General features: G+C 35.6%; 2 protein-coding genes and 1 pseudogene across 2 annotated transcripts in view; all 3 read left to right on the top strand.

Moving 5' to 3' along the window:
- LOC137400698 (muscle-specific protein 300 kDa-like) overlaps positions 1-14,979 on the top strand; it is a 57,320-nt gene extending 42,341 nt beyond the window's left edge. Inside the window, 12 exon segments of the mRNA XM_068087029.1 lie at positions 2,895-3,087; positions 3,576-3,884; positions 6,057-6,341; positions 7,776-8,015; positions 8,535-8,630; positions 9,372-9,527; positions 10,102-10,266; positions 10,496-10,733; positions 11,186-11,195; positions 11,281-11,300; positions 12,803-13,059; positions 14,920-14,979. Of these exon segments, the coding sequence (XP_067943130.1) occupies positions 2,895-3,087; positions 3,576-3,884; positions 6,057-6,341; positions 7,776-8,015; positions 8,535-8,630; positions 9,372-9,527; positions 10,102-10,266; positions 10,496-10,733; positions 11,186-11,195; positions 11,281-11,300; positions 12,803-13,059; positions 14,920-14,979 (2,029 nt within the window).
- Positions 1,880-2,593, top strand: LOC137399610 (uncharacterized; annotated as a pseudogene).
- A 430-nt stretch (positions 14,980-15,409) lies between the features above and the next one.
- The window catches only part of LOC137400696 (nesprin-1-like), a 73,789-nt gene continuing 66,624 nt past the window's right edge, over positions 15,410-22,574 (top strand). The window contains exons 1-7 of the mRNA XM_068087028.1: positions 15,410-15,558; positions 16,093-16,216; positions 16,327-16,539; positions 18,192-18,506; positions 18,988-19,127; positions 20,231-20,533; positions 21,031-21,286. Of these exons, the coding sequence (XP_067943129.1) occupies positions 15,410-15,558; positions 16,093-16,216; positions 16,327-16,539; positions 18,192-18,506; positions 18,988-19,127; positions 20,231-20,533; positions 21,031-21,286 (1,500 nt within the window). The remainder of the gene's footprint in view (positions 15,559-16,092; positions 16,217-16,326; positions 16,540-18,191; positions 18,507-18,987; positions 19,128-20,230; positions 20,534-21,030; positions 21,287-22,574) is intronic.

Below are 22,574 nucleotides of genomic sequence, written 5' to 3'. Positions count from 1 at the left end.
AAACACGTGATCCTTGTAGTAACATGGCAGTTGATAAGGGATGATTGTAAAATATAATACTAATTATGTATTCCATTAGACTCTACAAACCAAACCTTTGCCTCTATATCAGTTTATTTCATTTGTATTTGACCGGTTCGGACTTAAATTCAAAAATCGTAGCAGGAGTACAAACTATGCAAACTGAGTTACTGGCAAATTTGTTCATAGTGCCTGTATTATAAGTAACTATGCAAAGAGGGTATATATAGGCTATAGCTATCAATTATTCAAATACTAAATCCTGTGAGTAAGATAATTATGATGATTATTCATTATTTATTATTGACCTTAAAGTTTTATTCTTAGTAATATGCATGGATGTGTGGTACTCAATTGTCAAAATACACTCCCCAATGATATTCAAGTGTCAACAGAATCCCTATCTAATACAGATCATCAATAATTTGTGATAGTATGTGATAGTATTTGTAGAGCTAATTGTAGAGCTAATTTTACATTGCTATAGTTGCATTGCAACTAATTGCATTGCTATAGTTGCGATGCAACTAATTGCATTGCTATAGTTGCAATACCACTAATTGCATTGCTATAGTTGCAATGCAACTAATAAAAGGCTTTCAAAAGGAAAATGCTACATGTTAATGATGAAAACAGTCAAGCACAAAAATGCTTTAGATAAATGACAAATGCAACTATGGAACAAAAGAGTTTTTACACAATACGAATTTCGTTTTGTCAAGAGTTGTATTTATTTTTATGATTATCGCTGATTGGTCAACGGAAGCACATCCTGCACTGTTCGTGCTTATGATTGGCTAGACAAGCAATGCTTATTAAACTCTGCAACTATCACCTTTTAGTTAGTGTCTGTCATTCTTTTATGTAATCCAGTATTTACTTTTAGAAATCCATCTTACTTTGCAAATGTTCTTATTTTGTGTAAGTGTATAGCACTAGCAGTAGCCAGGTGATGCAAGGGGTTTCTACTATTGTCAATCAGAGAACCTGCAGGTGGGTGTTTAAGTGGCTGGTTCTCAGGAACCAGATAGAGTTTTAAATCCAAAATTTTCAGCGACCTCGCTGGAGGAATGGAGCGCATGCGATGCGTGTGAAGTTTGCATGAATTCGGCCAACATATGTGGAAACAGCATTTAGCATTTGCGCAACTAACATACAAACAAACACACACTAGCAGACACACAAACACACACTAGCAGACACACAAACACACACTAGCAGACACACAAACACACACTAGCAGACACACAAACACACACTAGCAGACACACACACAAACACACACTAGCAGACACACACAAACACACACTAGCAGACACACAAACACACACTAGCAGACACACAAACACACACTAGCAGACACACACTAGCAGACACACACTAGCAGACACACACAAACACACACTAGCAGACACACAAACACACACTAGCAGACACACAAACACACACTAGCAGACACACAAACACACACTAGCAGACACACACAAACACACACTAGCAGACACACAAACACACACTAGCAGACACACAAACACACACTAGCAGACACACAAACACACACTAGCAGACACACAAACACACACTAGCAGACACACACTAGCAGACACACACTAGCAGACACACAAACACACACTAGCAGACACACAAACACACACTAGCAGACACACAAACACACACTAGCAGACACACACAAACACACACTAGCAGACACACAAACACACACTAGCAGACACACAAACACACACTAGCAGACACACACAAACACAATGACAAAGTGAGATTCATTTATATAGATATGTTGACTACATAAGAAACACAGTGAAGAAAACACGTGTCTTGCAAGACTAACAAACACATAATGACTATGTGGAATTTGTTAACATGGGTGAGAGCTTTCAGAGAACTCTCTGAGCTGGTACAGTTTTATGAAGTGGTACAGCTCTATGAGTTGGTACAGCTCTATGAATTGGTACAACTCTATGAGTTGGTACAGCTCTATGAAATCGTACAACTCTATGAGTTGGTACAGCTCTATGAGTAGGTACAGCTCTATGAGTTTGTACAGCTCGGAGAGTTGGTGCTGCTCTATGAGTTGGTACAGCTCTATGAGTTGGTGCAGCTCTATGAATTGGTACAACTCTATGAGTTGGTACAACTCTGTGAGTTGGTACAACTCTATGAGTTGGTACAACTCTATGAGTTGGTACAACTCTATGAGTTGGTACAGCTCTATGAGTTGGTACAGCTCTATGAGTTGGTGCAGCTCTATGAATTCGTACAACTCTATGAGTTGGTACAACTCTGTGAGTTGGTACAACTCTATGAGTTGGTACAACTCTATAAGTTGGTACAGCTCTATGGATTGGTACAACTCTATGAGTTGGTACAGCTCTATGAGTTGGTACAGCTCTATGAGTGGGTACAGCTCTGGGAGTTGGTGCTGCTCTATGAGTTGGTACTGCTCTATGAGTTGGTATGGCTCTATGAGTTGGTGCAGCTCTATGAATTGATACAACTCTATGAGTTGGTACGGCTCAATGAGTTTACGCAGACAAACATATACCCACAATGACATATAGGTACCATTGTAGATATAGGTATAGACACAGATGAACATATAGACCCTCATATAACTTACTAGTGGAAGTTGTTTGTCTAAAGTTTATAAGATGTAGTCTATTAATACTTGTCATACCTCAATAGACATATTTACAAACATGCAACTAGAACACTGTTCTTGGATACTAAACTAGTAATCAGTTGAATCATATGATTCCTCACACTCCTAGATACCGCTACTACCACTGTAGTGATTAATAATGTGACGATTCAGTCCTGGGATCAATAAAGATTTTCATTCATTTATTGTTCAGACTGGAGACTAACACCGACAGAGCATTGGCGGACAGTGAAGCTTCTCTTGCTAGATTCACCGAGTTTTTTACACTGGCTAGTGAGTTTGAAGGAGTACAAGATGACCTCACAACCACCCTTACCAGTGTACAGAAAGATATTGAAAGTTTGGTCAAATCACAGCAGACGGAGCAAGTAGGCCAACAATTGGATGTAAGTTTTTAGGTTTGTTCTGGTATTTGAGCATCTATAAAGTTATGTTCATTTGATATGTCTAGCTATTCAAAGGATACCTGTTATACGGTAGCTTTTTGTTAAATGAGGACTCAACTATGGCAAAAATTTGTATCTTTGAGAGTCAACTAAGTGGAGTGACATTCTCTGCATGTCTTTTCAAGTCTTTACACAACTTTATTAGCCAATGCGCTCTTAAAACCACCTCTTTTACCGAATTAAATTATAGCTTTTACTAACAATCTACAAATCTATCATGTTCCTTCTCAAGGATTCGAACAATGAAACATTTGCTGTATGCTTTGTTTTTCACCAAATGCATCTTACTCATTTACTGCCTATCCAACTCTGTAGCCTACTTGTTCCCGGTGCAATCTTTTACACACCTTTTTCAATTTGTTGATAAACTCGGCATACGCTGATGAGGTAATAAATTTTGCTGTTAATTTTTGTTTATTTGCACGCAGGTTTGTGAAGAACTTCTGCAGAACCTGAGAGAACTTCTGAGCTCCTTGTCTGAACTCAAAGCTGGTCACACTGCTCACAGCGATACAATGTCCTCTTCTATAGCTGTCAAGTCTAAGCAATTGCAGGAAATGACAGGCGTATATGAAAGCTGCAGAGGTCAAGTTAGTCACAAAGCTCAGGATCTTGAAATTGTACAGAGCAAGCTAATGGAGAGTCGTCAGAGGCTAACCAAGATGGCTGAAACCTTGGACGGAGCTGTGTTGACCTTGGACTTGGATTCAAAGACTGCTCAATTGGACACACTCAAGGTAGAACAACTTTTCAGCTCATTACTAAAAAAAATAATAAAACAATCAAAATTTGGGTGATAAGAAAGTTGAGCGCCTATATTTATTTTATAATAATACAATATAACAATACCACATAACAAAAAATATAAAATTACCATATCACAATACAGTATAACACTACAATATAACACTACAATATAACACTACAATACAACACTAAAATATAACACTACAATATAACACTACAATATAACACTACAGTATAACACTACAATATAACACTACAATATAACACTACAATATAACACTACAATATAACAAAAATATGAAATTACAATATAACAATACAGTATAACAATACTAGTGCAAATCAGTGTTTTATGAAGCACTTTAATTGTCGCCTATAAGATTTCTACAGTGTAACGCTTTCATGATTACAAGATGAGAGTTTTATGGTATAGAAAATATTTCATAGCTGTACTGGTTACAAGTTCAGGTGAATTTTTGTTTGCTCTTTTTGAAAGAATATATTGCATTAGAAGTATTTTGTGAAAACAAAACTTTTTTTGCAGTAAAACTTGTAAACCAAAGTCAATAGTTGCAGACCAGTGTTTGTGATGAAAGGTTGCAGCCTGTAGCTATTGTTATTTGAAAAAAATAAATGTAAAATATCGAAAAATCCTTTGGCTATATGAGAGTAAAACTTCGTGAAGTTATATAATCTGCCTTGTATATATATTTTATTTTTTGTTTTCTATTGCCTCTTTTATAACTGACACGAAATGATATGAGACAGCATTTGATGAAATGCGGTTGAAATGTTAGACAAATATACTGTATCTAACATGCTATAAAAATAATAAAGTGGTGTATGAAATAGTCATTCACTTGTCTGTAACAGCTCATCCCACCCAACCTTCAAACATAGACACCATAGTAGTATATGACTAACTTAGGATGCTGACGAAATGTGACTTTCACGCAGCCAATGCGTCAGCAATGCTTTGTCGATGCGTCATTTCAAAACAAACATGGTAGTATGTGTCACTGAAGATAGACCATTGCATCTGTGATTGGCTAAAATAGTTTATTATAATGATCTAAATTCCATTTTTAAACTAGTTTTTTAAAAATTGGCTTTTGAATGGCAATGACAACATGGCTTTACACGAACAGCCATACATGAACAAAGATATACTCACTTGTCAGAGATATATTGAGAGTCACTAGTTTAAGTTTGAACTGCTTACGAATTATTTTAGGAAATTCTTTGGGTAGCTAAATATTTTAACACCCTCTTTTTATAGTTTGATTTATGGCATGTACCGAAAAGATTTTTGTACTTGACAGTTTTCATTGCTAACATGTAGTGTTTTCTCCTGGAGCAAAATGTAGCAGTGCTAGTAGCTGTACAAAGATTATTGCTTATCCCAAATTATTGATGATTCGCATTAAATAACAAATATTCTGATGACACTTTAATACTGAAAAGTTTAAATAGGACATCGTGGTCTTTGGACAACTAAGGCAAGCTCTCATTGGTCAACCTGAATGTCACCATGATGCATTGTCTGGTATTGTTAGTGTTGTATAGACACAGCAAATATCTAAACAACACATCAGGGATCATTTTATTGTTGTGTAGCCCAGTAATTTTTTGTAATCTGAAGAACACATGACTGTATTGACAGAAAACACAAGTACTGCGGTAGAATGTCACTAACTTAGTGTTTTATATAATCTGGGAATAACATAGAAATGGACTTTATGGCGCAGATGTTCTGGCGCAAGACTTTGGTGCGGGTTACAAGGTCAGAATTTATTTTTCTTTGGTGGTGAATTTGGCTCAACAAAACTTAAGTAAAGGAGGTAGAGAAAAATTCGTACATACCTGCTACATTTACAGAAATTTAACAGGTGCAGTTCACAGACTCTTCAATCAAATTTTGGTGATGTGAATGTAAAAATTATTATCATCATGTTATTTATTTATTATATATAAACACAAATAATTTCTTTGGTGTAAAATAGCCATGCTAAACAGCCTGCTACCAAAAATTCTGCCGCCAAAAAGTTCTGCGCCAAAGATTCCTAGACCAGAAACATGCTCATATTATCAGAAAACATAAATTCTGCTGCGGCTAATTTCGTGTTTTATATAATCTGAGAACCACTTGCTCGTATTGACAGAAACTCCAACAGAGTCTGTGCAAAGAGATGGCTTCAGTCGAGGCACAGCTGAGCCGACTCTCTCATGTGGATGGAGAGGGCAAAATAATCCAGCTTAGCACAGACTATCAGGCCTTCAGCATGCGTGTCAGTGAGGGCATCAGACTCTGGGATGGTTTTGTAACAAGCCACTCAGAGCTCGAGGAATCCATAGTCGAGTTCAACTCGTGGCTGGAGAGGCAGTCCTTCAAGCCGGCCCCTCCGACCAGCCTGGAGAGCTGTCAAAAGACTCTTGCTGACCTCGAGGTATTTCACAATAGACTATATCCTTACAATTTCTCTTTCCATAGCATGCATCCTACAGCGTGCATTATTTGTAGAATTGGAAGGAAGTTTGTAAAGTTTGTAAATTTGGAAGGAAGCACTGAATCTTGTAACTGAAAATGTTCGTTGTATATTTTATTTTGGCCATCAACAGTTAGAATTGACTAAAATTTAATAAAAGCTTGCTGTTAAAAAAATTAAATTGTGTTGGCGCTACAATTTAAGTGTAATTAAAGTACTATTATTATTATATTAAGTTATTATTTCGCACCAGGTCAATAAGATGAACAATATTGATTGGTTGTTGAATATAACTAAATTTATTTACGTATAGTAACTCAGCAAAATACCAAAGTAACCTGATTGAAAAACTTTTCTGAAATAGAATTGATTCTTACTGTAGAGCGCCTGCTTATAAATAGAAACAAAACTTTTAGAAAATTCCTGAATGAACTTGCAACTTCCACATTAATTACTCAATCATGAGAAATACATGATGAGTCATGCAAGGAGCATATTCTAATAAACTATGTAGTAGTCACAGCAAACCAAGCTATATGTCCACAAACAACACAAAGTGCCGACCATACAATAAAGTTACCAGAAACAATAGCAAAGGTGAATAACAATAAAACGACATATACGTCTATATGTAGTAAACATATACAACTAAGAACAGAATATGTGACATTATTTTAGTATAATGTTGTTATAAATGTCTATTGTTTTGTATGGTTATTATACCAGGAAACTTCAGCTATGACAAGGTTAAACAGAACATGGTTTTAAGTGTGCAAAAACAGCTTCATGTTTAAAATGGCTATTGATAGATATTTTTATAGCGTTCTTCAGCTGAGCCACACATCAGTCTATAACATTATCAACATGGTCGCTCTTAATGGTCATTCTATCAATCAGTTATCAGTTACTCACTTTGTCTTCAAGGATGTTAGATACGTTTACCATCAGGCAATCATTTCTTTTGCTAGGTGAGAAAAATAATTTGAGTTTTTGTTCCAAAATACTAGCTGATGTAATTTATATGAACAGCGTACAAATGTACTATGTACAGCGTACAAATGTACTATGTACAGCGCACATATGTACTATGTACAGCATACAAATGTAATATGTACGGCGTACAGATGTACTATGTACAGCATACAGATGTACTATGTACAGCATATAGATATAATATGTACAGCGCACATATATACTATGTACAGCGTATTTTCAAAACTAATGCGCAAAACTAATTGGTTTATTCAGGTATGGCTTTGCAGTGTTCCTTTTTCTAGTAGATGAGTAATAACCTTAAGATTTTGGGCTATGAACATTTGATATCAAGTCAGTAACTTCTATTTCTATTTCGAAGTTCTATTTTTGCATCATAGTCAACAAATACATCTGTTGCAGTTGCAAGTTGAAACATTCAAAAAGCACGCCGCTGATAAAATGGATGACGTGAACAGAAAGTGCTCAGAAGTCAAAGAGCAGACAAGTCCTGAAGGTTGTTCCTCTCTTGATGATTTGGTTCATAAATGCAGAACAAGTCTGATTCATCGTGAGAATTTAGCTAATGCATCGCTGACATCATTGAGCTCTCTCGCTGATGAGTTTGCTGACTACAGTGAAGAGTATGACAGACAGGTACAAGTGCTCTTACATTTGTCATTTAAATAGTGTTTAGTCTAATCGTCTAGTCTAGTGTTTAGTCTAATTTAGTCTAACCTTGTTACTTCTTTGTTGGAGTTTTCTTATAAAAGCGTCGATATGCTTCCATTTCACTCAGTCAAGAGTCAGAAATGTGCTTTTTTTAATAAGTTGTATCATGACTTTTTTCTTGCATCACCTACTTTATACCTTGGCAATCATCATTTATGTGAACTGTTAGTCTCAGTTATGTCATTGGCCTCTAACAAAACTTCAACTGTAGTAAAAGTGGTGTGAAACTGAGATTAAACTAAATACTTACTGTATGTTACTTTTATAATATTATATTAGTTTGTTATTTTATTAGTTGGTAATTTTATTAAGGTATATACATTAATTCCTTACACTATACCGTAGTATGTAAATTGAAACCTTATACATCATCTTTATAAACTGCTGACATATACTTACTATATTACCAATGATCTGAATGTATTGACATACATTTACCTACAGCTCAAGTGGGTTGAGACTGTCAGTGAATCATCCACAGAACTCTTGACTTACAGCCCAGTCAAATCTATTGATGAACAAATTGATCAACACAAACAGGCTGAAGTGAGTTGATTAGAAGTCATTGTGTTATTCATTGTACTAAACTTATTTGTTGTTATTCATTGTACTAAACTTATTTGTTGTTATTCATTGTACTAAACTTATTTGTTGTTATTCATTGTACTAAACTTATTTGTTGTTATTCATTGTACTAAACTTATTTGTTGTTATTCATTGTACTAAACTTATTTGTTGTTATTCATTGTACTAAACTTATTTGTTGTTATTCATTGTACTAAACTTATTTGTTGTTATTCATTGTACTAAACTTATTTGTTGTTATTCATTGTACTAAACTTATTTGTTGTTATTCATTGTACTAAACTTATTTGTTGTTATTCATTGTACTAAACTTATTTGTTGTTATTCATTGTACTAAACTTATTTGTTGTTATTCATTGTACTAAACTTATTTGTTGTTATTCATTGTACTAAACTTATTTGTTGTTTTGAATCTCTTATCGGTATATTGAGGTTTTTATGTCACACACAATACACACTCTGTGATTGTCATTTTAGTATACTGAAAATTTGACACCTAATCAAGTTAGATGGACTATAAGTTTCTCAATTGTATATTGCAGTTTTTATGGCTACCTTGCTTGAGCTAATATGGAGGCGTATTGAAAGTGTTGTTCATAAGCAGATAGACTGCCATTGACCAGTATTCATAATAAAGATGCTTAGCACTTTCAAAGTTTAGAGCGTGAGGGATCTCTGTTAGTCTGAGTTATTGTTATGCAGTACCTGCTAGATGAGATTAAAGAGCGTGAGGCTGACATTAGGGGAGTCAAGGAACAGGCGCGACTTCTCCTTGAGAAAAGCCCATCAGCTCACAGAATCACAAGTGACATAGTCAAACTGGCTGACAAATATGACAAACTTGCCTCTGGGTCTCAGGTAAGTCATATGTCATATCTAGACTCGGATGACTCATATATTATATATACAATCTATACTCAGACGACTCATATTTCATATCTAAAATCTAGATTTAGATGAGCAATATGTTATGCTTCAGATGAGTCAATAAGCAGACATTGTCTCACATGAGCTAGGCCTATATATTTTGTGTACTATACAATATCCTACATATCTTATACCCATATATGTATATATATATGCATACTAAGTCGTATCATAAACAGTATCAGATTGACATAATGCGTATAGTCGTATGCTTCTAGTTCATCATATGTCACACGTTCGCACAAGTATGCTATATGTTGTTCACAGTCTAATTTTGGCAATATTTACACCATTATTTTATTTTCACTATTTGTAAACCAGTCTTAGTTGAGTCATATTGAAGATCAAATCTGATGATTCATACATTAGCAGTAGCTTTACCTTAATAATATATATTTGTTTTACAATATAATATATAATACTATAATATACACTTGTATTATAATATAATATATAATACAATAATATATACTCGCATTAGATCAGTTTTAACCTGTCTTGGCAGGTCTCTCTTGGCAAACTCGAACATTCCATTGATCACCAGCAACGACTGGAGGGCTGTCAAAAATCTTTACAAGACTTGGTAGAGTCAGGAGTTGCAGCCCTTGCAGAACTGGACACACAGACTGAAGACTCAGAAGCCATAGCTGAGCACATTGTTACCCTTAAGGTACATGTCAATATGTGGAACAAATAGCTCATTTTTCCTGTTGCCTCCTATTCGTGCACTCCATCAATTCACTGATCTGGTAGTGTAGTGAGATGTATACATTATACACTCCTTTGTATGGACTATTTTGTATGAGATCATATTGAAAAAGTTATTTTAGTAATATGTCGCAATATGTTTCAATGTACTGTTGATTCATATCATTGTTAATTCGTATCATATGCTTTAGAAACTAAGGCAAGAGATGATGACTGAAGGCCAACAAAGGGTCGCTGACCTGCAGTCAGAAATGGACACCGCTGTGCGATCGGGAGAAAAGTCACCAGCCGAATTGATTATGGACTTTGAGCAGTTGAATACAAGAGCGAAGAGGCTTTTAGGAGAGCAGGAAGTAAAACTCTCTACTCTCAAAGGTACATACTCAGCTGACAGATCAAAGATAGTTAACTGACACATTCAGCTGAATGGTGGACCTGAGAGCTCTAAATACTAATAAAACTTTCATTCTCTTTAAATTATTTGCTCAGAGGTTTTTCAATGGAAAATCTTTGCTCAATCCACTTTTCTGCCTGCAAAATCTGGCCTTACCTAATGGCTAACCGAGGCCAGGAATCTAAGCGAGTAACAGAACACTAGAACACAATAGAAACTAGTGTGATAAACCAGAGAATTATTTTCGTGTAAACATTTCATATATTAAACGTAAGAAATGTTTTGGAAAGTTTAGATGTGTAAAATAATACAATCTGGCCTCAGTAATGCTAGCACTGAAATTGAATTTCAAAGATTTCTTGTCATTCATATTTACATGTAGCTTGAAGAACTAGTCTCTACAGGCCTTTCAAGAACGCTAGTTAGTGTGTCTATCACGTTGTGGACATGAACCAGTGTGTGTAGGCATGTTGAGAACACAAGCGAGTGTGTTTACTGTGTTGTGGACATGACATAGTATGTAGGCATATCAAGGACACAAAGCAATATATGCAAGCATACTAGGGACACAAAATACGGTAGGTTGTGTTGTGATATCTCGTGTAACACACAAGAACATGAGGAAAACGGTTGCGTTGTATGAGACAATATTGTAGCTTCTTCCAGACATTATTTCCTAATTTATTAAGTCTAATAGTATTATATATACTAGTACCCTGAAGACAGTCTCATGTGACATAAAAGTTGATCAGGTGTAATAGCGATACGTACAGTTATTCTGACATGTCAGTGGGAGGTTGGCTGGCAAAGTTCTTGAGTGTTGGTCTACCACACTTGAAGTTGGGAGTTTGAATCCTATATGATGCGATCTTTTTTGCCAACCTCCAGCCGTGGCTTTGAACAAGCCAATAGACACGGCTATTATTATAGTAAAGATTATAGTGAAGGTTAAATGGATATGAATTGTACATACCAGCAGGGTATCAAGTATAAAGTATGGTACTCTACGGGTGCTAATTTATCGTAGATGTAGTTGAGCACAATGGATAATACAGCAATCCTTACTTACCTTTGTTCAGTTAGTGTATATTTCAAGCCATACCATATATCTCAAAGCACTCAGCTGGAAAGTATGTGACGTGTATTTAAACGTATAATGACAGAAGGAAATGAAATCTAAACACTGTAGCAGTTCTACCTTACTCGCTGTATCGTATTGTCAAGTCAAATGCGATGCATAATAAGTACTATCTATATAGCTTCAAAACATTCGGTATATCTGTTAGTCTCGGCGTTCAGGTAGATGTGTCTTTCTACTGACAATAACTCAATAAAGGTGCATATTGATGTGCAAGCATTCTCACTCTGCTGATTGTTGTGTCGTATATTTACATAGGCGGTATGTTTGTGTTATAGGCGAAAAGCGTTAACACAAACCTGTTAACCTACTGTTTTATTTTATAATAACGTTAGTCACGTAATTCTAACATAGAACTGTTCTGCTGTTTAACGGAACAGTGTAAATCAGAAATTGTAGAGCAGTCTTAAAAACTGTTCATCATCCCTCTCCAAACAGGGCAGAGTTAGTTCAGAGAAGTAACAAACATAGTAACATATCCACAGATGAGTCAGCTGGCGTAAATAGCTGGTGTAGCTTTTGCTACAATAAATTTTCAACAAGTACAGAGCAGTATCATTGCCTAACATAGCTGTACAAAACGTAACTCGTATTTGCCGAGGTAGACGTGCTGGAACCAAACGTAATCACAAAAGATAGGCGAGTTTTTAGCTTTGGCCGATAAAAGTTAATATGTTCCTAAACTTCAACATGACAAAAACTGAACACAATGTGAACTTTACAATGAATCGGAACTAAGATGACTCCCATCGTAGCCTGAGGCTCTCCCTGGTGTTCTTATGAACAGTCGACTCGTTTCTCTTAGGCTGGTTACAGCATGGTAACTTCCATTTTCATCTTGAATAACTGGCTTGAAGAACACAGAAGAGAGAGTGCGCGCGTTGAAATAGATAAAATATGAATGGGTACTCTTTAAACTATATCACACTCTTACAAGCTATATATTAATCTTTTTGTTCATTTTAGAGTCGTCAGTCGTGCTTGCTGAAGCTGCTGCTTATCTCGACATGGTTGAGACTCGACTCAGCGACTTGCAGTTTGCTGATGATGTGAGCAGTAAGAGAAAAACAACCGCCTGTCTTCAAGATTTAGATTCATGCTGTGAGCTAGCCTTGGATCTTATACACTCGCTGCAGCGACGCATCTCTTCCCTATCTCCTGGTGTAGCTGTCGCAGTTCATAATCTTGCTGGACGCCATGCTAGTCTCTCGGCAGATGTTCAGGTAAGTATTAATACAGCCTAGAACATTCCAGTTAGGAGCGAAACAAAGTCGATGGTTAATATAAACATTTGATCTAGTAATAATCAAACATCTTCACAAATTCAAACGCTTCTTATTTGAAATGTAAGAAGTATCACTGTGTCACAGAAACTTTCACGCTTATTCCTACCTCCATCTCTAATTGCAATTAACAAACAGTTCTTATATGGGTCGCGGTCACAGAAACCATGGTTAAGTCGCAAATCACGAAGTTGAGTTATTCGACTTTAAAGTTGCACTAACTGAATTTATATTTTTGGCAAGGATTTTGGTATCACGTGCTTCTGGACCAATCAAAGAGTGATCTTTCTGAATCTGAAGTCAGTTTAGATAATAAATGTCTTAAAACCTCGGAAAAACCCCTTAAAACCTTCGCTATGCTAAACAGGAAGTACTGAAAAATGGCGTCCGAAAAACGTAATCGTTTCTTTTTTGCCGATTTGAAGGATAATTCTGACATTTTGGACACTTATAATGAGTACTTTGGTATTCCAACTGATGCCAAAAGCAGTGTAAGTAAAGGGAATGACTATGATATATTCCTAACCAATCATATAAGAATTTTACAATATTTAATTATAAGAGTAATTATTCGATTTTATAAGATTTGATTATAAGAAAAATTATTCGAATTTGCAAGATCAAAGTATAGAGTGACCAATGATGTGCAATATGTTACTGTTATTATTTTTTTTTAACATTTTGTTGATCGTACTACGGTTGTGCTCTATATCGCGGCACTGCCAAGCCGTTTTTAATATCTACAAAATTAGGTAATACATTTTCTTATAGATATACAGCCATTTCTATGACAACCAGCCAAAATCTGTTTAGATTTTTAAATTCAGCATAATTTTTTTGATATAAAGACATATATCTAGATAAATATCACAACCTCTTAATATTGGTTGCTATGACATTTTGAAATGCAAACAAAACTGTGCATCGGTTTTCGTTTCTCAGACTTTAACACCAGTTTTCTCGGAACTAGGTTTTCGCACTGATGGTAAACATGCATTCAGTTTATTGACCATAAAATCTGTTGTAATTAAGCTAGAATCAAAATTCTTTTTGCAAAATAATTGTGAGAATTTTCTCCTTCTGTAAATGCAGATAACTCTAAATCTTATAATCTCGACTTAACCATGGTTTCTGTGATCATGACACATATATTGACTAGTCGAATGCCCGGCAATTTGGATCTAGATCTGGAAGTTCTGAGATCAAATCCAGTGCCGTGCAAATTTTTCTTTGCTAAATTTTAATAGCAAAACTGGACACAGGGTTAATAAACAAAAAGACAAACACTAAGATTTATATAGATAAATGATATCTAGTTTTATTCATAACTAGTATCCTGGCAGTCAAGCGTGCCATGAGAGATTAGCAGGTTGGCCGATAAAGTTCAGAGAATAACCATCTCCACAATTATCCTGAAAATTTGAAGGCAGTTGATTAGCTCAGGTGTCAGAATGTTGTCCTGTTCGTCTGAATGTCATAAGTTTGAATCCCATATGATGCAATCTTTTATCCAATCTCTATCCACAATTTCGAATGAACACGGCTCTTATTATAGTAAAAACTGCTTTTGGGTAAAACTGATTGACATTAAAGTGTTTTCAATTTATTCTCGTATAAAGCATATATAGCAGTTCCTTTGTAATGGTTAACAAAATCTATTACATTTTTTATGTTTTTGGCTTTTTGTATCAGAATCCATGTCACTACTTATATACCAGGTACAGCATACAGCTCCCAGCAGTTGCTATAATGTTAACTAATTTTTATAAAGCACCTCTGATGATTTTGGTTAACCTGTAGCTTATTAGCTGGGAGTGTACCATGTGGCTAAGTGGATACTGGTCACTGTTTACCATGTGACTGTATGGCTATTGGTCACTGTTTACCATGTGACTGTATGGCTATTGGTTACCGTGTACTATGTTACTGTATGGCTATTGATTACCGTGTACCATGTGACTGTATAGCTATTGGTTACAGTGTACCATGTGACTGTATAGCTATTGGTTACTCCGCTCCATGTGACTGAATAGCTATTGATTACTGTGTACCATGTGACTGTATAGCTATTGGTTACTGGGTTCTATGTGACTATAGCTATTGGTTGCTCCACTCCATGTGACTGAATAGCTATTTGTTACTGGGTACCATGTGACAGTATGGCTTTTGACTTTTAATATAAAGTGACTAGATACAAGTAGTTATTGGCTATTGAACCCAATATAAATGTTTGGTTATTGGTTATTGTGACTGTGTAGACACTAAAGTTAACTATATTTATTAGGGTGCAATGAAGATGCGAAGTCTGTTCCTAGAAAGACATGAGAGGCTCGACTCGGAGCTTTCTTCCTTTTCCGTTATTCTTGAGGAGCTCAGCCAGTCATTTGATCGTATCCAGTCAGACAAGGTCGATGAGTCGACTGTGCATAAGAACACCAGGTGGGCCACAGGCTACACCAGGATTCATATCCGTCTGACACATTATAAAGTTCATGTTGTGTACCTTGTTTTTATCAACCCAAGCTAAAAACCTGCCTATATTTTGCCGTCATGTTTGTGTCCAGAGTGTTTGCCTTGGCAATTACTATTTACATTGTATGTACGATTATATTGGGCATAGGAAATGCTCTGTACTTATTGGAAATTTGTAGTAGAAGCTGTTACTAGCTGTTTTAACTGCGAATATGGTGCTGGTTTTATCACCTCTCTGAATTAACTTTGCACTGTTCAGAGTCCAAAGACGGGTACCAGTTTTAGCCGTGAATTGCTGTTTCACTTTAGTCATTATTAAATACAGACCTGATAGTCTCTCTACTAATTGAGCAAAATTACCAAATTTATGGTAAATTTTAAACAGTTGAATGTCTTAAAATGGTTAAACTTAAATTATGGTAAATGGTGTTGGAGTTATCTTATCGTTAAAAATGCTTTAGTAATTCAGCACTAAGCTACTGCTTATGTTCATTCTCCTAGGTCTGTGATGATGATGGAAAAACTTCTGGCTGACAAGTCTGAAGTTTTTAACTCGATACAGAATTTAGTAAGCCTCGTCTGTGAGAGCACAAGTGAAAAGGGAAAGCATATCATCTGTGAACAGGTTCATTAATTGTCGTTCTTCTCATGTTTGATCCTTGTTTGTCCTTGGCTGTCTTCAGTTTTGAATTTATCACCTTGAAAGTTTCATAATGAACAGTATCTGTGTTCTAGGTCGAGGAGCTGGTCAAGGTGCTGTCAGACTGCAAGTCACGCGCAGCCAAGATCAAAGTAGACTTAGTAGAAATTCAAGGATCTCTGAGTCAGCTCTCAGCTCTAGTCAATCACATTACTGAGCAGCAGAAGCAGTGTGCTGCCAGACTGGCTCTCGTCAAGACTACTGGCCTTGAGATCAGACGGACCAAACGAGATCATGACGAGCTTCAGGTGAGTGTATGCAATGATATTTTATGTAGTTTGAGATGGGGAGGGGGGTTTCTTACGGTTAAAACGTATGGTTAATTTGCGCTAAACATTTTTTTATTTTTAAAGCTCACCCATTGGGTTCAACATCAAGTGATACTCTTCTGCTTTACTTAATCAAGCTCACTTCGAGCTCACTGATTTTCAAGTCTTTGTCTATTTATTTTGTTGTTACTAAAAGATTTCATCATCTAAAGCAAGGCCTGATTATATTTGCAAATTGCTATATGTGGCTTCTGCTTTTTTAATCTTCAAATTTTCACCAATAGCTTAAGGCTTTCAGTCCTAAACGATTTTATTAAAATTTGACTGGACACGTTTAGTTGGCTGTTGTAACCGTACCTAAGTGAATCCACGTGAATAATTATATCATGCTGTACGCATCACCATGTTCAAGTAACAAGCTAGCTGACAAGTGTCAGCATGTCATCAGTTTATTACGCGTATCAAGCATTCCCGTAAAGAATTTGAGCATGTAACCGAAGAAGCAGATACTTATATTGTTTAGCGCAAAAAAGATTTTCATATCACTGGTTGATCACCAATAGGATTATATCCTAATGGCAAGTTCTGCTCATCAGTCACTTTGTTCCACTTACTCACTGGTAATATATCATTAGACATTGACCTATAGATTCCCAGTAATGTTTGGAGTACGCAAAATGAGATAAGATTTCCTGATGAGAAGAGAAAATATGATATAAGGGTTTGTTCAGCGATTCAGCATTCAAGCGTTCAGCGGTATTGTGGAATGATTGTTGTCAACTTCACTTGTTATATATTATAACGATGTAAATAAATATACACGTGTATATTAATCTCAGTGTTTGTCTGTCATTCGTGTGTCCAGCTACAGTGATAAAGTTTTAGGAACCATAAATCCGCTTGGCACTAGAATTGAACTCGCAACCACCAGTTTTACAAACAGATGTACTATCCACTATACTGTGTGTCCAACTGGCATAACTATTGAATAATTATGCGCATACTTATTTACCTGCCAATCTTCAATGCTGATTGGTTAAAATAGCTTCAGCTCGCATGCTTGAAGATCATGATTGCCTGAGAGATCATGATGCAATCTTTTTTCCTCATGATGACTTCAGTGAGACAAATCTTATCATAGTAAAGATTTAGACTAGCTTAAGTTACTCAAATTCATTGGGTAAGGAAACTTAGCACATTAAAAATGAATTTTGTATACTAAAACTTTTTATTACCCATGCAATGCCGGTATAAATATAGTAGTATAAATATATACTAGATGGTTACCTGACGTTGCACGGGTAATAAAAAAGTTTTTGGACAGATATTATATATATATAGAATATATAATATATAATATATATAATATATATAATATATATATTATATATATAATATAATATATATATTATATTAATATATAATATAATATATATTATATGTTTATATGTAGATAATGTTACTTTAAGATTAGGATGTGACATAGTTTTAAAGGCTACAAAGCTTGTTCCTTTCTCAGCTAATCGAAAAGTTTATACACTGTTTAACAGTCTTCAGTTGTTGCATTATACTGGTAACCTAAAAGGAAAATAAAATGCGGAAGAAATATCATATGTGCTTATATTTGACAGCTTCTCAAAAGTCAACTGAAAGATATGGAATCGGGTAGCCTGGCAGAACTTCAGACTCTCTCAGAAAAACTTTCTGAAGAACAGAAACGCTATGAAGAAGTCCATTTGCCAACTCTTGTCTCAAAGAACGAGGAATTACTCATGGCTTGTGATAAAACTTTACAGGTGGTTGAAAACTTTTTGTCAATCCATGGTTTGCTACTCGAAGCTGTCGGTAATACAGATCGTATCACCCAGGAAGTCGCTGCTTGGCTCTCAAGCCATCAGCGATTCGGACATCCGGACACCATTGCGCAGACGGTTGAAGAAATTCAGGCATGTGATAGTCTTTTCTTTGTGCTTGTGGTTTACCAGTTTTTAGTACATGAACAACCCTCTATGTCAAGTTTAATGTGATTCAAGTCAATAATCTACTGTCTAACATCTAAGATCTGTGTTTTAGTTTGTTGCCTAAAACTACAATCTATAGTCCATTGTCTAAAGTCAATAATTTAGTGTCTGTAGTTGCCACTCAATAATCTATAATCTACTCTTCTTATTCCACAGTCAGTAGTCTGTTGTCTATACAGTCAAGGTAGTCATAGTCTTGAATCTAATGATTCACTATCTGTCTCCAGCAGTCACCAGTTTGCAAAATCTAGAATTCTACAATCTTTAGTTCATAATCTTTTGTCTATAATCTTTCTTGTTTAGTTTGTAGTTTAGTTACTCTGTGATGCTAAATTTTATTGACCAGTTTTAGATTAGTGTTAGGGTTTGTGATTAGTTGTGTTATCATAAGATGATGTGTGTTCAGGAGAAACAGCAACTGCTGACTGAGTTGACGAGCTTAGCTGAAGCGGAGAAGCTGGCGGCCCGCATAAGCGGTGAATGTTCACCTCAACAGCAGAGAGTTATTGAGGCGACGAAAGTGGCATCGAGTGAGAGTTACAATGAGTAAGTAAAACTGTAAATCATCACCTTAGTGTCAAATCCGACAGTATGATTTTATGTTACTTCAATAGGTTCATAAGAATCTACATGTAAATCAGTCTGTGTTAATTGTTTTCATCTATTTAATTTTTGGTAAAAGTGTTTGCGGTGATAATAATAAATCTAACAGCGTTAATAGTTTTTTTCTGCAAGCGTTACATTTAAGCAGAAAATGTTGCTAGGGAAAAAAGTTCCATTGGAAAGAGTTGAAGGAAAAAAATTGTGTTAGTATTATGTGAGCTATGTACCTAGTAGTATCAGACAATTCTGGATTGGGCTGTTAAACAACCGGTGATGCACTTAGTGGAATTTTATTAACAAAGTTTCTTCTTTTTTTTGTTTGCCAACTTGAAAACTGGCTAAAATTTAAATTGTTGTATTTTGCTTGTTTTGTTTTTTAATTTGAAAAGTTAATGAGACTCAAATACTGTATATGCATTTTTTGTTCTTGCTTCTCAACCTAAAAACTGAATTATGAATATTTTGGCTGAACAGTGGTTAAGTTTTCACTGTAATAATTTTCCAGTCAGTATAGTTTTTAGCGCAGCTACGTGATTTAAGAAAAAGCTATTTTCCTATGCACACTTGAACTTGAGTTATCAGTTATGATAAGTTTATGTGTAATTATTAATAATAGTTATAATATTGTGTAGTGGAGCTTTAGTTCTAAGAAGTCGATATGTTTCTAGTGTCTTCCACAATAGACACATCATGCTCTATATTATAGTTAGCACTCATTTGAAGTAGTGCTTCTCATTAGTAGCAATGGGTTCAGATGATGACTGGTTGCTGCTAATAATTAACCAATAGGATCATCATTCATTGTAATTTTGCTACAGATGTTCTTTGATTTCTGGTCAACATATTTTCTCATAATGGATCTCATATTGAAATTGATTTAATTGTCACCGAATCTATTAATCTAATAATCACTAATCTAATAATCACTAATCTATCAATCACTAATCTAATAATCACTAATCTATTAATATAATAATCACTAATCTATTAATCTAGTAATCACTAATCTATTAATCTAATGTTAACTGCCATGCTTGAATATACAGTGTCGTCGAGGGGCTGGCAAAACTACTGGGGCGTGCGGAGCAAGTACTCACATGCTATAAAAAGTACAGCATATCTGTTGGAGTACTGGATGCGACCTTCACCCAGGTTTCTAGTGTCCTTGATTCACTCGAACTTGCTGGCTCTCTGGATGAGTTAAAACAGTGTCTTTCTTCCCTCACTGACTGTGAGGAAAACTTGAAAAGACGCCGCAGTTGTCTTAACACCATGCATGACCAGGTGGCTGAGATGGAGGCCCTGACCTTTACCATTGGAGAGTTCGATGTCGAATCGATCGACCGCAGGTAATATAAATCTTATTTAAAATCTTTGTGCTGTTATACAGTAAATGGTTTCAGGCTATACAAATAGCCTCTGATGGCATTGATGAACCTGCGTTCGTTCTTACTGATGGCATGCGTTGTACGAAACAAGGTAGAGACAACTCTGCCTCAAACGAAAGAGAAATACAACTTGGGACAAATTTAAGAGATAGTGAAATTCACACCAGGTAAACTATTTTCAATGCAGTTAAATGTAGGAAGTTGAATTTCAATGTGTTTGTCATTGATGAAGGTAATTGTATGGATAAGCTAGAGTGAGAGGCACACACATCAGGATAGTTCATTGTAATTTTGCTACAGCCGTTCTTCGATCTCTGTTTAGTCTCATGGCTGCACCAGCTGTTCCAAATACGATGATACTTAAGCAGTTCACTGTAGCATTTTCTACTTGAGCTTACTAAACCAACCAGTTGCTCTGGTGAAATTATCTTGAGCTTTCGGAGTGTTTATGCTTAAAGGTACAAGAAGTACCAGGTGGAGCTGCAGTCAGCAATCGCCAACCTCCAGAGATTGATCATGCATATCGAGGAGTTCCTACCTCTCAAGGCTCACTGCGACCAATCAATTCTAAGACTTTCTACTGAGAACCTTCAGGCTACAGCCACTGCTTCTGATGGAGGCATGGAGTCGGTAGAGGCCGCTGTTGCAGAACTTGGCCAGGTCAAGGCTACGACAGAAGAGTTGTACAACAGCATAGTTTCTATGGATACACAGGTATTTGCATTATATTTACTGTTAACCCTGAACTTAGCAAAGCTATTACACGAAGATTATTGCTATTGGAAGTGTTCTGTTGATTGCAGCAAACTTTATGAATGAATACTACCTATGACAATAACCTTAATGATAGCCATTATGATAATGATAACTAATTGAAGTTGACTATTGATTGTCTGTCTGTCTGTAAACACATAAATTACTGGTGATCAGCTCAGTCAGCGCGCTCTGAGTTCTAATGTTTACAGTTACAATTTTTCTCATAAGTGATTTAAAGCTGTAAAATTGCTCACAAGATTGAATTGTATAGACAAACCTTCCTATCACGATATCCTTCCTATCTCATTCCGTCGATAAGGGAAGTTGATAAGTTGCTATTACTACGATAAGTGAAGTTGATAAGTTGCTATTACTACGATAAGAGAAGTTGATAAGTTGCTATTACTACGATAAGTGAAGTTGGTAAGTTGCTATTACTCTGATAAGAGAAGTTGATAAGTTGCTATTACTCTGATAAGTGAAGTTGATAAGTTGCTATTACTACGATAAGTGAAGTTGATAAGTTGCTATTACTACGATAAGTGAAGTTGATAAGTTGCTATTACTACGATAAGAGAAGTTGATAAGTTGCTATTACTCTGATAAGGGAAGTTGATAAGCTGCTATTACTCTGATAAGAGAAGTTGATAAGTTGCTATTACTACGATAAGTGAAGTTGATAAGTTGCTATAACTACGATAAGTGAAGTTGATAAGTTGCTATTTCTACGATAAGTGAAGTTGATAAGTTGCTATAACTACGATAAGTGAAGTTGATAAGTTGCTATTACTACGATAAGTGAAGTTGGTAAGTTGCTATTTCTACGATAAGTGAAGTTGATAAGTTGCTATAACTACGATAAGTGAAGTTGATAAGTTGCTATTACTACGATAAGTGAAGTTGATAAGTTGCTATTACTCTGATAAGGGAAGTTGATAAGCTGCTATTACTCTGATAAGAGAAGTTGATAAGTTGCTATTACTACGATAAGTGAAGTTGATAAGTTGCTATAACTACGATAAGTGAAGTTGATAAGTTGCTATTTCTACGATAAGTGAAGTTGATAAGTTGCTATTACTACGATAAGTGAAGTTGATAAGTTGCTATTACTACGATAAGTGAAGTTGATAAGTTGCTATTACTACGATAAGGGAAGTTGATAAGTTGCTATTACTACGATAAGTGAAGTTGATAAGTTGCTATTTCTACGATAAGGGAAGTTGATAAGTTGCTATTACTACGATAA

This window comes from Watersipora subatra, chromosome 7 (genome assembly GCF_963576615.1).
Source record: "Watersipora subatra chromosome 7, tzWatSuba1.1, whole genome shotgun sequence".
In the NCBI taxonomy this organism is placed as follows: Eukaryota; Metazoa; Bryozoa; class Gymnolaemata; order Cheilostomatida; family Watersiporidae; genus Watersipora; species Watersipora subatra.
This window is presented reverse-complemented; position numbering and strand designations above follow the sequence as displayed.